The sequence below is a fragment of the Girardinichthys multiradiatus genome, chromosome Y (assembly GCF_021462225.1).
Source record: "Girardinichthys multiradiatus isolate DD_20200921_A chromosome Y, DD_fGirMul_XY1, whole genome shotgun sequence".
Classification (NCBI taxonomy): Eukaryota; Metazoa; Chordata; class Actinopteri; order Cyprinodontiformes; family Goodeidae; genus Girardinichthys; species Girardinichthys multiradiatus.
The window spans coordinates 36,992,190-37,006,913 of NC_061818.1; the positions used below are offsets into that span (position 1 = coordinate 36,992,190).

The 14,724-nt window shown below is 40.2% G+C and overlaps 1 protein-coding gene across 2 annotated transcripts in view; it reads right to left on the reverse strand.

Moving 5' to 3' along the window:
• The window catches only part of LOC124864021 (myosin phosphatase Rho-interacting protein-like), a 37,667-nt gene extending 23,635 nt beyond the window's left edge, over window positions 1–14,032 (reverse strand). For both annotated transcript variants that reach the window (XM_047358624.1, XM_047358623.1), the window contains exons 1-6: window positions 13,737–14,032; window positions 6,770–6,847; window positions 6,615–6,680; window positions 6,122–6,273; window positions 5,953–6,037; window positions 4,869–5,043 (exon numbers count right to left, since the gene is read on the reverse strand). In XM_047358624.1, the coding sequence (XP_047214580.1) occupies window positions 4,869–5,043; window positions 5,953–6,037; window positions 6,122–6,273; window positions 6,615–6,680; window positions 6,770–6,847; window positions 13,737–13,862 (682 nt within the window). In that variant the 5' untranslated portion in view covers window positions 13,863–14,032. The remainder of the gene's footprint in view (window positions 1–4,868; window positions 5,044–5,952; window positions 6,038–6,121; window positions 6,274–6,614; window positions 6,681–6,769; window positions 6,848–13,736) is intronic.
• Window positions 14,033–14,724: the final 692 nt, after the last annotated feature.

Sequence of the window (14,724 nt, forward strand, 5' to 3'; positions counted from 1 at the left end):
AGCAAACTGCTCCAGTTGTCTCAGGTTTGAAGGGGGCCTTTTCCAGACAGCATGTTTCAGCTCCTTCCAAAGATGCTCAATAGGATTTAGGTCAGGGTTCATAGAAGGTCACTTCAGAATAGTCCAATGTTTTCCTCTGAGCCATTCTTGGGTGTTTTTAGTTGTGTGTTTTGGGTCATTATCCTGTTGCAAGACCCATGACCTGCGACTGAGACCAAGCTTTCTGACACTAGGCAGCACATTTCTCTCTAGAATCCCTTGATAGTCTTGAGATTTCATTACACCTTCACAGATTCAAGACACCCTGTACCAGATGAGCAGCCCCAGAACATAACAGAGCCTCCTCCATGTTTCACAGTTGGGACTTTGTTCTTTTCTTCATATGCTTCATTTTTCCATCTGTGAACATAGAGCTGATGTGCCTTGTCAAAAAGTTCAATTTTTGTCTCATCAGTCCATAGGTCATTCTCCTAGAAGCTTTATGGCTTGTCAACATGTAGTTTGACAAATTCCAGTCTGGCTATTTTATGATTTGTTTTCAACAATGGTCTCCTTGGTCGTCTCCCATTAAGTCCACTTTATCTCAAACAACGTCAGATGGTGCAATCTGACACTGATGTTCCTTGAGCTTGAAGTTCACCTTTAACCTCTTTAGAAGGTTTTCTGGGCTCTTTTGTTACCGTTTGTTTTATCCGTCTCTTTGTTTTGTCATCAATTTTCATCCTGCGGCCACGTCCAGGGAGGTTAGCTACAGTCCCATGGATCTTAACTTTCTGAATAATATGTGCAACTGTAGTCACAGGAACATGAAGCTGATTGGAGATGGTCTTATAACCTTTACCTTTAACATGTTTGTCTATAATTTTCTTTCTAATCTCCTGAGACAACTCTTTCCTTCGCTTCCTCTGGTCCATGTTGAGTGTGGTACCATGTCACCAAACAGCACAGTGACTACCTGTAGCCCTATAGATAGGCCCACTGACTGATAACAAGAATATAGACACCTGTGATGCTAATTAATGGACACCTTGATTTAACATGTCCCTTTGGTGAGATTATTTTCAGGGTACCATCATTTATGTCCAGGCCTGTTTCATGAGTTTATGTTTTTTAATAATTCTGTTGAAGCGTGTTTGAAAAGCAATGTTGACTTTCATTTGTTCATTTTCATAGAATTTTTATCCATTATTACCTTTGTCAGATTCAAGTTATTTCTGTGACCATTGAGGGTTTTTCTTTCATTAACCGCGGGTTACCAACAATTTTGTCCACGAGTGTACATGTTTACAGACGTTCTCCATCCACTCTGACTGAGCTTTGGCTATTTGCAAAGACGAATGGGCAAAAGTTTAAATCTCTAGATGTGCTAAGCTGCTAAAGGAACAAAAGACCTGCAGCCACAGGTGGTTTAACAAAGTATTTACACAGGGGTTCAATGAAAATAGAAGCCACACTTTCCAGAATTTTATTTGTAAAACATTTTTAAAGCCATGTATCATTTTCATTCTGCTTTACAATTATGCACTTCTTTGTGTTGGTCTATTTTTTTTTATGTTACTCTGGGCTATCTCACCTAAATATGTGGAAAAACTCCAAAAGACTCAATCAGCTGAACCAATCAGCCGTCTCCTTTTTCTTCTCTATAGTTTTGATCTGTGGGAGTGAAACTTCACCGGAAAAAAATACATGCAGACAGTTCTCCATTTTCTCTTCGTTGAAGAACAGAATCCCACATCCAGTCTTAACACATTAATGTTGCCATGGGAACATCAACACAGCCCCATTCAGCATTAAAGTGCATGGCAGCTAATGAATCACTGTGTTTAAACTAGGATCACAGTCCAACATGGAGACTAATAGCAGTGATGTCATTGTTAAGCAACAAAAGAAACGAGGGGAGGAAGGAGAAATGTCCACTTCACAGTAAACAGGACCAGATCTGTAAACTGGTTTTGATCAAATGTTTCTGTAACAGAATCTGGGAAGAAAGCTGAAAGAAACATACTTATTAAAAGGACTCACTGGTACATCCATGATATAAGAGCTCATCAGGAATTCCAAAAAAAATTATTGATGTATTTCTTTAAACTATTTTACTAAAAGCTTCTATTATTCTTGCAGAATAAATTCTACCTCTAGAAAATGATTGTAAAAACTGGGCAGAGGGGTCTACATTCCCTTAACAAGGCAACGACTCCGTGCAGGTATCTGTCCACTGTCGCCACTTCCTTATGCTGCAAAGTCAACAACTCAATGCTTCTGGCTGCACCTCTTCTACATTGATCAGTAAACTGAATTCGACAGTCTTTCATCACATTTAGGATCCTGTTGGACTGTTTGCCATTGAATCTACATATGATTGGATTTTTTTGCTATGAAGTTGGTTTGTTGTGTATTTCTGTATAACTGGAAATGATCTTGATCAGTTTTTCAGGTAAATGGCCTTAAGATGGGATTTAATTGGCGTGGTACGAATAAACTGAAGCGGATTAAAAATGAAAACCTTTTTTCCTCTTGATTACTTGACGGTCACTTTGTTTTTCATCCATCAGATCGAAAATAAATTTCAATCTCCTGAGAAGAGAACATCTGAAGGGGAGAAATGTTACTGTACTGGTGTTAAGGGGGTGGTATAAGTAGTGTCTTTACAATTCACGCATTGATCTTAAAAGTTCTGGGTGTGTGTTTGATAAAAAGATGTAAACCTGAATGAACAACTTGAACAAGACCTGTAGTGACCTAAACATCAACAGAAAAATAACCAGCGTGTGCTGCTTTTTATATTTGCTTCACATGAATATGGGATCTTTCTGCAGATGTCTGTCAGCTGTGTACAATGGTTGAATGACAGCTCAAATCATTTGCAAATCATACATTCAAACTCACTGACCAGCTACTTAATTTGCTAAAACCAATTTGTCTGGTTTTAACTAATTAATGTGACAAAGACCAAAATAGCAGAAAATACATAATATTCTTGCAATATGTATACTAGCTTGAGAACTATAGCGACGCTTCACAAATGTTAGCTTTATAATTTTTACAAAAAATTGACCGTTCTTTTTGACAGGGGTCTCAGACTCAAGTCCTCAGGCCAGTTTCCTGCCACCTTGTCCATATGATTTCATGCAACTTCTTCTCACTGATCCAAGACACATGAATCAAACAGCAGATTCACATCCTCAGCATGCAGTCGAGATCTACAGAGTTCTGTTAATGACCAAATATTTGGATTCAGGTGTGCTGAAGCAGAGCCATATCGAAAATATGCAGGACACCTTTACCGAGGGCCGGAGTTTTACATCTCTGCTTTAGGGAATACACACATAAACTGATGTTAACAGGCTATTAATGGCAACCATGGTAACAGCGCTAATCCCTAGTATAAGATGCTAAAGACAGTTTGAAATGCCAACTAAATTATTTTATCTTTGTTTTAAATGAATAAAAGCCTGTTTCACAGCAACGTCTCTGTCACACACACAGTGTGACATCACCTCTGCTCTTAATGTAGGTAATTAATGCCTGCTCACTGCAGAAGGCAATAAAGGCATATTCAGAATTTGTGAAATTATAGTCCGGAATTGGCTAAAATCAATATTGGCAGGTCCTAACCCAGAGATCAGAAATGGGCCACAAAATTTGGATTAGTGCTTTTTGCTTAGATCTTTTCATGAGTTAATATTCAAGAAGCAGTAGAAATTGCTGTATTTGTGTTGGGAAACAAAAGCACTGGGATCTTGTGATACATTTTTTGTTTTAAACTTTTGCTGTTTCGCACCAACATAGTTGTATTTTTGTCTGCAGGGTTATCAGAACCAGAATCAGAACCCATTCATAACTTAAACCAAAATAATCCCTCTGAAATATCCACGTTGTTGGAGGTTTTTTTGTTGACTTTGCAGTTCAATGAATTTTCATTTTCATTCTCACGTATGCAGAACAAAACGTAACTTGTTAAATGACTGTCTCAGACACCCAGAGGCTCTTTGCTTGCAGGAAGTGGAATCTCATAAAACCAAACGACAAAGCAGCTTCCCAGGGACTGGAACGAGGTTATGAACATGTTTATATGTGTTCTGGAAGGTAGTTACTGTGAAGTAAAAGGAACATCATGTTTTAATTGTCTGATTTGTAACTTTGTTCATGATTTTCACAAAACCCGCACTCATTATACTGCAAGAAGTGATATCAGAAAACTGGTAGCTTCCAATATTTAACTTGAGAGTTTAAGCGACAAGTACATTGTGTTTCTTTTCATAAAGAGAGCAATAGATATAGACAGAAATGACGCAAAAAACAGTTAGTAAAACATCTCACAAATTCCAGAGATTTCCTTGAAGAAACCTTAGTGAGCCCCTAACAGAGCTTCATTCATTGGACAGAGAGATCTTTGTGCTTAAACTTCATCTCTCTAATGAGGCAGAGTATAGTCTGTAGCAGCAGGACATAATCCAGGCTTTTATTATGGTACCTCTCCAGACTTTGCAAAAAGTCACTGGTGTCCACTGTCAACGCTTAAAGCTCCAACAGAGAGAACAACCTGTTCTGTGCCTAGCAGCAGGCTTTTAAATTCATGTTTAAATGGACCTTTTTATGGATCACAGCTGCTGTTTGGCCTAAATGACGCCTGAAGGTCAGAACATCTCTCGCTGTCTTTATGTAACTCCCCTTCCTGTTACAGACAAACTCCACCAACCAGTTCCCATGACATGAGTCAGCACTCGGTGAATGAGCCTGGTCTCAGACGGGCTAAATCAAATGTACAACTAGATCAAACTATAAGCACGGAAAAGGACAAGAAATGGCTTTCATTGACTGATGGATATGGTTGCAGAGTGTCAGTGTATAGATTGACTGCGCCGCACCTTCAGGGTTCCACTCGGGGCCCGGGGGATCCGTGTTGGTGACGGTCCAGACTGGGGTTACATCTAGCCCTGCAGCATGCAGCTCTTCCTGCCAGTGGTGGGAATCTGCTGCAGATCCGGCTTCCGAGGCAGGACAGCTCTGACCAGTGGCTGCCATCTTCGCTGGGCTGGGGTCCTGGGAATGGTTAAGGAAGCAAAAACAAAATTGTTTCCCGACACATTTTCCATGTCAAAATTCCAGACTTTGTTTTCTTATTTCTTTCATAGTGTATTTTATTTGCAGTGGAGGTAATGTAAAACTGTAAGTATTAAAGTTCATTGTGAATGTATAGTGGATATTTACACAGTTAGGCTTAAAATATAAAGCTTGATAAAAATTAAAAAAAACTGAAATTCCTTGTTTATTTTCTTCTTATCTTAATTTAATGAGAATAATTAGCATTTTCATACATAAAAACATTTAACACTAAAGATGTTGGTACGTTATCTAACTAACACAATATGAAACCTGCTCTTTTTAACTGTAATAATTTCCTGCTCCTTGCTTGAATTGGACTAAATGTCTTACCTTGGGATAATTCACTTAATAAATAATAATTATAATTCTAACAGTTTCCGTCATATCCAATCAGAAAAACAGAAAATTGTTCCAAATTCAGATATAGGACAGATTTGTATGAACTAATCAAAGAAAAGTTCAGTGTAAACATAAAACATCAGCTACTGTGCAGCTTTAAAGCCTGCTCTAAGGCCACACAATAGGCCGTGTTCTTGAGGTAATGAGATGCTTTTTACATGCTTACAGTGTAAACCAACACTGAGCACAAAGAGAGTCAGAAACTTTTGTTAAAGCTGTTTCATTTTTATATTTTCAGCCTTGGGGATGAATCTGCATGTGTTAAACATGGCTGCAGATTCTGAGGAACCTGTGAAAGCAGCAGAGGTTATCCGAGGCCTTAATAAGATGTTTAAATCCAGCAGTTTTCCTTCGCTGGTAGCAGATTTTAGGTTTCACGGAGATGAGAGCTTGTAAAGTTTTGGTTGTGTACAAACAGGCTGTCTGGGTAACGAATCTCGCTGGTACCTGATTAGTCACAGGGTCAACTTTGCGTTTTTTCTTCTGGTTTTGTTTATTTGTTCGCAGATAAAGTGTGAGCTGTTCACACCACCTGGTAAAGACACAGAGAAAAACAAAAATGAGGCAGGAATCTGCATTTAGGAAAAGCTCCTGTAAGGTTTCAGTGGCTGCTGACCCGTTAATGATCTCTTTGTTTTCTCCACGGATGAAGATTTCCTGTGCCGGGGTGACGATGCAGAGGGCGTTCCTCTGGCCTGTCCTGGGCTCGGCATCTGTGACGTTTGTGCACAGATTCATGTTCACGGTCCCCTGTGGCAGAGTGCTCGGCTGCAGGAGAACCAGAACATCTGAATGAAGCTGCTGCAGGTTGTACAAGCTCGTTAAGACAAAGTGTTAACATATATACTGAGAATCAGACGAGTGCTGATCTGAAAGCAGTTTTTGGGGATGAGAGTGGATTTGGAGGGATCAGGAAGATGAGATTGAAGTGGGGGTGGGTTGCATTGCGACGAAAGGCTAAGCCTCATCATGTGCTGTGGTTTTGCACACAACATCTGGGCTAAAGATGCCTGTTTTATCCCAAAACACTGCACATGTACAATGAGGATTAATGTGCACATTATGTTTTTGTACCAATTCAGAGTTGGATCATTTGTGCTGTTTCTTACCAGTTCATCCAGTGCATAGGTTAGGCTGCCGCGTTCATACAGGATAAAGAAGCGCCGCTGCCATTTCTGATAACAGAAAATATTCTATTATAGAAGAACAGGGTGAAAAGTTATTAAAGCAAAAACTTAACAGTCAGAAACTCCACATTTCCTACCCTGGATCTCTGCATCGGGTTGTCAAAATCTGTCCCCACAGGAGCCAGACACAGCCAGCCAGCGTAGACGGGTTTCGCCTGGAAAGGAAGAGGGCAGTTAGGACCCGTCTAGGGCATCACTGGGGTGGGATCAGATCTTCTGTGATCGTTTAATGTTGGAGGGATTGGAGACGTGTGATTGTTGTATATACAACGTCGATGATTCAATGCCATCAAATGAGCGCGCTCAGCAGTGACATTCATCTCTTTTTAAGTGAACTTTGACCTCACCAAGAATGTTTTTAAAGTCAGGATAATAAATTGAGGATAAAAAAAATGTTAGTGGAAAAATAGAAACTAAAAAAGCTAAAACAATAAGCAGAGATGTGGATCTGTTCACAACAGTTCTGCAACCAACCATTAATTTCCTAATCGATTAACAGATTAATAATTGGATACCAAGGGTGCTTAATGGGAGATTTTTTACAGAATTTAAACCAGGTGAAGCCAAAACTATGCCACTAAAGGTGTTCTGGTTAAAGCATATTTACAGATAAAGAAGGTTTTTCGTCTTAGATGCTAAATGTATTTATTTTTTGTACAGTTTTGGGTTAATTACTGCTCTGAGTGGAATATTCTTTCATCAAATGGCACATTTAAGACTCTGTAAGCTCTATTTAATGCTTATTTGATTACTTCGGTGGACCAGCTCTACACCTTCTGCAGAGTGCTCGAGGGTTCATGGGAGAGTGTCCAACTGGTCCACATGTGCTTTGTGGACCTGGAGAAAGCATTTGACCGTGCCCCTCGTGATGCAGACGTTCCAGGAGTACGGAGTCAGGGGCCCTTTATAAGGGGCCATCCGGTTTCTGTACAAATGGACCAGGCACGTCCCACCGGGAGGAGGCCCAGGACACGCTGGAGGGACTATGTCTCTCGGCTGGCCTGGGAATGCCTTGGGCTCCCCCCCAGAGGAGCCGGAGGAGGTGTCTGGGGAGAGGGACGTCTGGGTGTCTCTGCTTAGTCTGCTGGCCCCGTGACCCGGTCCAGGATAAGGAGAAGACTTCGAGTAGACTCTATGCTCTATTTAACAAATATTCGATCACTAAATTAGTTGACAATTATTTCAATAATCAATTAATCATGGTTATTCGTTTCCACCCTAGTTCACAATAGCCTCAACACACGTGCCAGCATTCAGAGCGTCTCTGATTTACCCCGAATACAGCTGAACTGTTCTAGTAGACCTTTCCTGACATTTTCTCACATCTCAGCCAAAGCCACGAAGAGTTTCCACAGCATCAGAGAGATGTTACTGTCAAAAGGTACCAGTCAGGAGAACGACAGAAAAAGAACATTCCCAAGGATTAGATATAAACAGTGGAGCACAGCGAAGACTCAGCATTTTCATTACCAGAAATGTGACGTCCCTGCAGAACCGGTCAGGAAGAGGTCTACAGCAGCATTAAAGGAACTAAAGGAGCAATCTATTCTTCATATGTTGGGTTTTCAATGTTTATACTTTTAATAAATATTAACCATAAAATAAAAAGAAATCTACTCCTCTGCTTTTTAATTAAACTTTAAAACAACCTGGAAAGGTCCAGAATTGATCCTCAGAGGAATTAATTTCATTTCTAAGCTGAATAAACCCTGACATTGGTTGAGTTATGGACATTAATGTCATTTAAAGTCACAGCAGCATAACTGTGAAGAGCTACTCTGCTCCTTAATGCATCGGCTGAACCGAGGAGACGAACAAACGAACCCAAACCTAACTAGTTCTGCCCGTCTAACTCCAGCTCAGATAAGACACTGCTGTTCTTCATTGTACCTTTAAGTAAACGTGGAGTCATGGTGCAGATGCCTTCGTATCACATAACTAAGCCTCAGTAAAATAAGGACTTAACTAAAGTATCTAACTTGGAAAGAAACATGTGGGCAGCTTTCAGTTAAATTTCAGATGGAAATGGAAACAGGTTAAATGAGCTGGTTCTGAGCTTTTTGGGGATTTTTCAACTTTAAAACATGAAGAATGTGAACATACGAGAATCAGTTACGCAGGAATGCAGAAACAAACTCACACAACTAGAAATCACTAACCTTACTGATCAGAAGCTGGCATTTGACTCCTGGAGAACCAAGAACCGCTTCTTGATTTATTTCCTATGAATTTAGTCACTTACCACAACTGCATTGTGTTAGTGGTGGTTTTCCCTAATTAAATCTACTTCCAAAGTTCCTGTTTTTGCCTTACATGAACTTTAGGAATTTGCATTTGGACATTTCCTGTAAATGCAGTACTTTGTTTTCACTAATAAAAGTTTATGTCCTCCAGATCTTGCTCTGCAGACGAGCTGAAGGCCGATATTAAGGCTTCACCTCAGCACGGTTGGCTGAGCTCCTCCATGCTACACTGCATTGATGCAGTAACACACGTGTGTAAGAAGCAGCCAGAGAAGAAGAATTCGGTCTGCTCATTACAACAGACATTATTCATAAATTCTGGTGCAGAGACAGACCCAAATTTTTATCAAATTAACGAGAACTGTTTTAATGGTTGAACACAAATGTTACAAGAAACGTCACTCCCTACAGAGCTGTGGTGGAGACCGTGCTGCATCTCGGTGGTTCTCGCCCTGCAACATGGCAGGTAAGAAGGTCCTGCTGAGGTTTCTGGGGCGAGCTGAGAAGATCATTAGTCCTTATCCTCTGATCAGGGCCTGTTTCAGAGCTGTTGCAAGAACAGGTCCCTGAACAACATCAGACTCCATGAACTATCAGGCAAATGTCTGCTGTTCAAATGATCAGTCGCTGTTAGGATGATTTGATTCATTATTGTTGCAGCTGCTACACTTTTCTTTATCTTTTTTTTTTTTTTATGAAATGACAATTATTTGATTTCATGCCATTAAAAGTTGTCATTAATCTGTTTTTGCTTCATTCTAGTTCCCAGGTCTGAACAAGCTAAAGATCAGTTTCATTCACATCAACCAACATAAAAAAATGTATTTTTATTGTGATCAAATCATTTCATCAATCAATTATTTGATTAGTAGCGACTCACTGGACCACAAACAGATAACAGAACCACTTTAAATACCCATCTGAATTAATTAATGCCTTGAAAAACTAACTCTTTTACTGGCTTTGATCAAAGGCACAAATAAGTAACATTAATAAAGTCAAGCAGCTTTCTAGTAAAGCCATATTTCCAAAGGAAAACACATAAAACCAGTTAAAGGACGCAGCACCTCCCCAGCAGAAGAACAGCCTCTGTCTGAGCCCAGTCCGCTGTGTCAGAGTAACACCATGTGGAGCGTCTACAGGTTGAGCAACAGTGCTGAAATTACAGGGTGTGGAGAAACCCGGCACGGGGACAGAAGGTGATAACATACTGGAACAATTTGAGGCATGTAGCGCGCCGTCTCCTCAACACGGACCTGCGGGGACAGTGTTTCCACAGGGCGCGGGCCGAGGTTCTGCTGAACCACAGCGGATCGGCCCTCACTGTATTCAGCAGGACCATTCTGGAGGTGGGTTTTATGTCGGAATGCTTCAATAATGAATCAGAATCAGGTTTGGCCAAGTTTGAGAGCGAAAACAAGGAATACGACTTCAGCTTCACAGGCTGACGGCAAACAGACATTAAACATGCATAAATATGTGCTTTAGAGATAAAAAGCTTAAAAAAGAACAAATAGGTACATATCATTATATTTGTACATGTAAATACAGGTAAGAATCATGCAAATGCATATTTTTGTTTCCCAGCAGAGCAGCTGATGAATTTCTGCTTTAAATTTAGAAAACATGTCATTTTTAAAGCACAAGGCACAATTAAACCTATTAACTGCCTGAACTTTGAAGGGTCAGCGTTCATTTCAATGTACGTTAATGTGAAAGACGCCCTTTGTTCCACGGATTCCACCTTTTTTTACTCGTTTCTATTCTTAACTGGTGTTTTCACTTCTCTTACAATTGGGGAAGTAGATGAAACTCAAGACTGTGGAAATGGTGGTGGACTTTCGGAGAACACCCCCTCAACATCCTCAACAACACCGTGTCAGCTGTGGACCACTTCAGGTTCTTAGGAACCACCATCTCTGAGGACCTGAGCTGGTCTTCACACATAGACACTGTTTGAAAGAAGGCCCAGCAGAGACTGTACTTCCTGAGGCAACTCAAGAAGTTCAACCTTCCACAGGAGCTGCTGGTCATCTTCTACACTGCCATCATTCAGTCTGTCCTGTCTTCATCCATCTCAGTGTGGTTTGGCTCATCCACAAAACAGGACAGGTCCAGACTGCAACGAATAATCAGGACTGCAGAGAGAATAATCAGAGCTGACCTTCCCTCCATCCAGGACTTATACAGGTCAAGGGTCAGGAAAAGAGCTGCTAAAATCTCTGCAAACCCCACACACCCTGCACATAAACTGTTCAGAGCTTTACCTTCAGGTGGCGCTACAGAGCACTGTTTACTAAAACCAGCTGCCACAGACAAAGTTTCTTCCCCCAGGCTGTTTCTCTGATGAACATTTAATAGAGTACAGAACAACCTCATACTGAAGTCGCAATTCCACCTTGTATATGTGTATATTGTATATATGCATTTATGGACATAAGGATATATGCAGGATATAGCTTATAAAGCCCCCAAAAAAAAAAAAGCCAGAGAGCAAAGTGTACCTGAGTCAAATCCCTTGTTTGTTGTATGTATGAACTTGGCGATAAAGCTGATTCTGATTCTGAAAGTGCTGATGTTTTTTTTTTTTTTACAAATTATCCCCTAATTTTTTAGAACTTTTGCCTAATTCATAGAGACTAAATACATGAGCAAACAAGATGAAACATTTAGTTTGTTCAAATTTATCTTGATGTAAAATATACTGACAGGTGGGCCTTGTTCAAATTAACATTGTTCACAAGAATTTAATCCATTTATTAAAAGCCAAATTCATAGCAAGTGTCATCTGAAGGCACTTTCTTCCATATATAGATACAAACATATGATTGACAAAAGTATTTGTTCCTAAAAGATTTTATATGTTTTTTGCTTTTTTGTGACACTTGAATTTCTGAGATTATCCCACAAACCTTAAAATCAGGCAAAGATAACCTGAATAAATGCAACAAATAGTTTTAAAATTATGATTTCATTCATAAAAGAGAAAAAAAGCAACCTTGCTCCCCCTACCCCGTGTTAAATCAGGAATAAAATGTGATTAACCAATTGTTTTGGAAAACCATGCTAAATGTAACCAGTCACAGCGAGGCCTGATCCCAGCCAGATCCGTAGAATCAAGACATCACTTAAACAGAACCTGTCGGGACAACATGAAGTAGGCTAAAAGATCTCAAAAGGCAACACGTTTTGACCCTACCACAGAAATGTAAGAGCAGATGATAAAAACCTGGATAGGGTTACAGAGCCATCTCCAGTGACCCACAGTGAGAACAATTGTCCACAAAGGTAAAAAACATGGAACAGAGTCCAGCCCACTGTAGTTACTCCAGCAGCGCATCACCAACCCATCCAGGAGGTCCGAAAATAACCCAGAACATCTACGGTTCTGCAGGCCTCACATGCCTCAGCGTTGATGAGTCACCAGTAACAAAGAGACAAAAATGGGAGAGTTCCACTGCTGAGTAATCGGAACACAGGGCTTGTCTCACATTTGCCAAAAACATCTTGATGATGAGCAAAACCTTTGGAAAAATATTCTGTGGACTGACCAGGTAAAAAACTGGAATTTTGTGGACGTTACATCTGCCGTGAAACGGACCCAGCATGTCAGGACTGTATCATGATGGTCTGGGACTGCTTTCCTGCTTCAGGACCTGGACGACTTGTTGCTGTATTTGAATGAACCATGAACTCTGCTCTCTACTACAAAATCCTGAAGGAGAATGTCCGGCTATCCGTTTGCAACCTTGAGCTCAAGAGGACTTATCCAGCAGAACAATGGTCCAAAGCACAACAGCAACTCCACCTCCAAATGGCTCACAAGTATTAAATGACAGTTCTGAAGTGGCATAGTCAAAGTCCAGGTTTAAATCCAGCTTAGAGACTCTGGTGTGGCCATCCATTCATCCTAAAATTGTAATTAAAATTTAAAAAATGAAGAAAAGGAATGAAGGTTTTGGATTGGCCTAGCTAAAGTCTGGATCAAAATGCTGTTGTTGCTCAGAAACCAAAAAATGTTGTTAAATTAAAGAAACTCTGCTAGGAAGAGAGCGCAAAATTCCTCCACAGTGAGGTAAAAGACTGATGGCAAGCTCCTGCAAATGCCTGATGGTAGTTGTTGCCAAGAGGGGAACAGGCTGTTGTTTTGGTTTAGGGAGCAATTACTTTCCACACAGGGCCCGGCTGGTCCAGAAAGCTTTCTTCTCCTAATAAATACAATCATTATATAAAAAATGGCGTTCTGCATTTAATCAGGTTATCTACGAGGAAGAGAGAGGAAATCTGTAAGGGAGCAAATACTTTTTCACAACACAGTAATCACAATTTAGGCTGAGATCAGACTTAGAGAGAAACAGAAAACTAATAAACCACGTTTTTCATAAAATAGTTATTTCTACGTGTGGTTAAAGAAATTAGACGGGATAAACAGGTTCCTATAATTATTTATTTGATTTTAATAAATTAATTGATTATTTATAAAGGGATTAAAATCGCTGCCATAAAAGGCAAAATGAATCAAAATGAATGATTGTCCTTTTTTAGAATAACGAGAATAAAAGTCCTGCCTCCGATTTTCTAATATGTCCATAAGAATTAAAACCCCCTTTGATACTTTTACAGATTAACATACGAGCAAAAAACGGGCGGTTAACCCAAAGGGGCAGTAATTTTACACATATGCCGATAACTGCGTCAAACTGAGGCGAAAAAAGCGACTTCTCGATGTAAAACGCGTCAGATGTAACATTAGCTGCTCCTCCAAGCCGTCATATCTCTGTTACCTGCGGGGTGAACCTACCTGCTCCAGGTCGCTGTCCTTCAACAGATGCACTTCCCGGGACTTGAAGCAGTTCTGACATTTGCTTTTATTAAAGATGTTCGGCTGGAACTTGTTACAGGAACCTGTCGCCTTCTCGCCGGGCATGTTTTCAGGCAGCGGAGTCCTCCTAGCTTTGCGACAGAATCCCGAAAGCAAAGCCCGGCTGTCCTGCGTCGCTCCCCGGCATTAAATGAAGCGGGTTTCCGTCAACTGGCATCTGTCAAACGCGGAGCTCTCCTGACGACTGTCGTCATGGTCAACGCGTCTGACGTTCCACAAGAACCCATCCACATCCGGTTGAAACCTACAAAATAAAAGGGCCGATGTTATTCGGAAAGTAAACTTTTGACATTTTCATTACATGTATTGTGATGATCTACCATTATTTTTTATTTTAGTAAAAAAAAAAAAAGATAAAACAGGTTTCTGTTAAGTTATAATCTATCTATCTATCTATTTTCATTATTTAATTAAATGACCAAGCTTTATTTAAAATACACAATTGCTGCTTCCACGAGATCCAAGAGGGAAAGTAGCAGACAGTTGCCACTATCGAATGAATTTATTAAGTGATTATCAGTAGTGGGGCCACCACTATAAAAGCAGGGGTTTTGGCAGTATGCTGGTCTGTATTATACAGGTGTATGGTAAAACAATGCCAAATTGGAAAGGCATCAGCAATGACCCTAAAGAAGCCACTGTAATCCTAAGAGACATTTAAATAGAACCAAGGAGCTCCATCTCAGACATTACAGGCCTCAGCTAGCATGTGAAATGTTAAAAGTCATAATTAGACTGGATTAGTACAGCCTGTTTGGAAACGCTGCCTGGAAAAAGGCTTGCAGAGATGTATTTAAATGAACCACAGGACTTCCGGGACAATGTCGTTTGGATTGATAGTGCTAAAGATGGTTCTACCAGATGTTGAAATACAGAGCTTTCACACACAGGTTTTCCATGTTTTTCT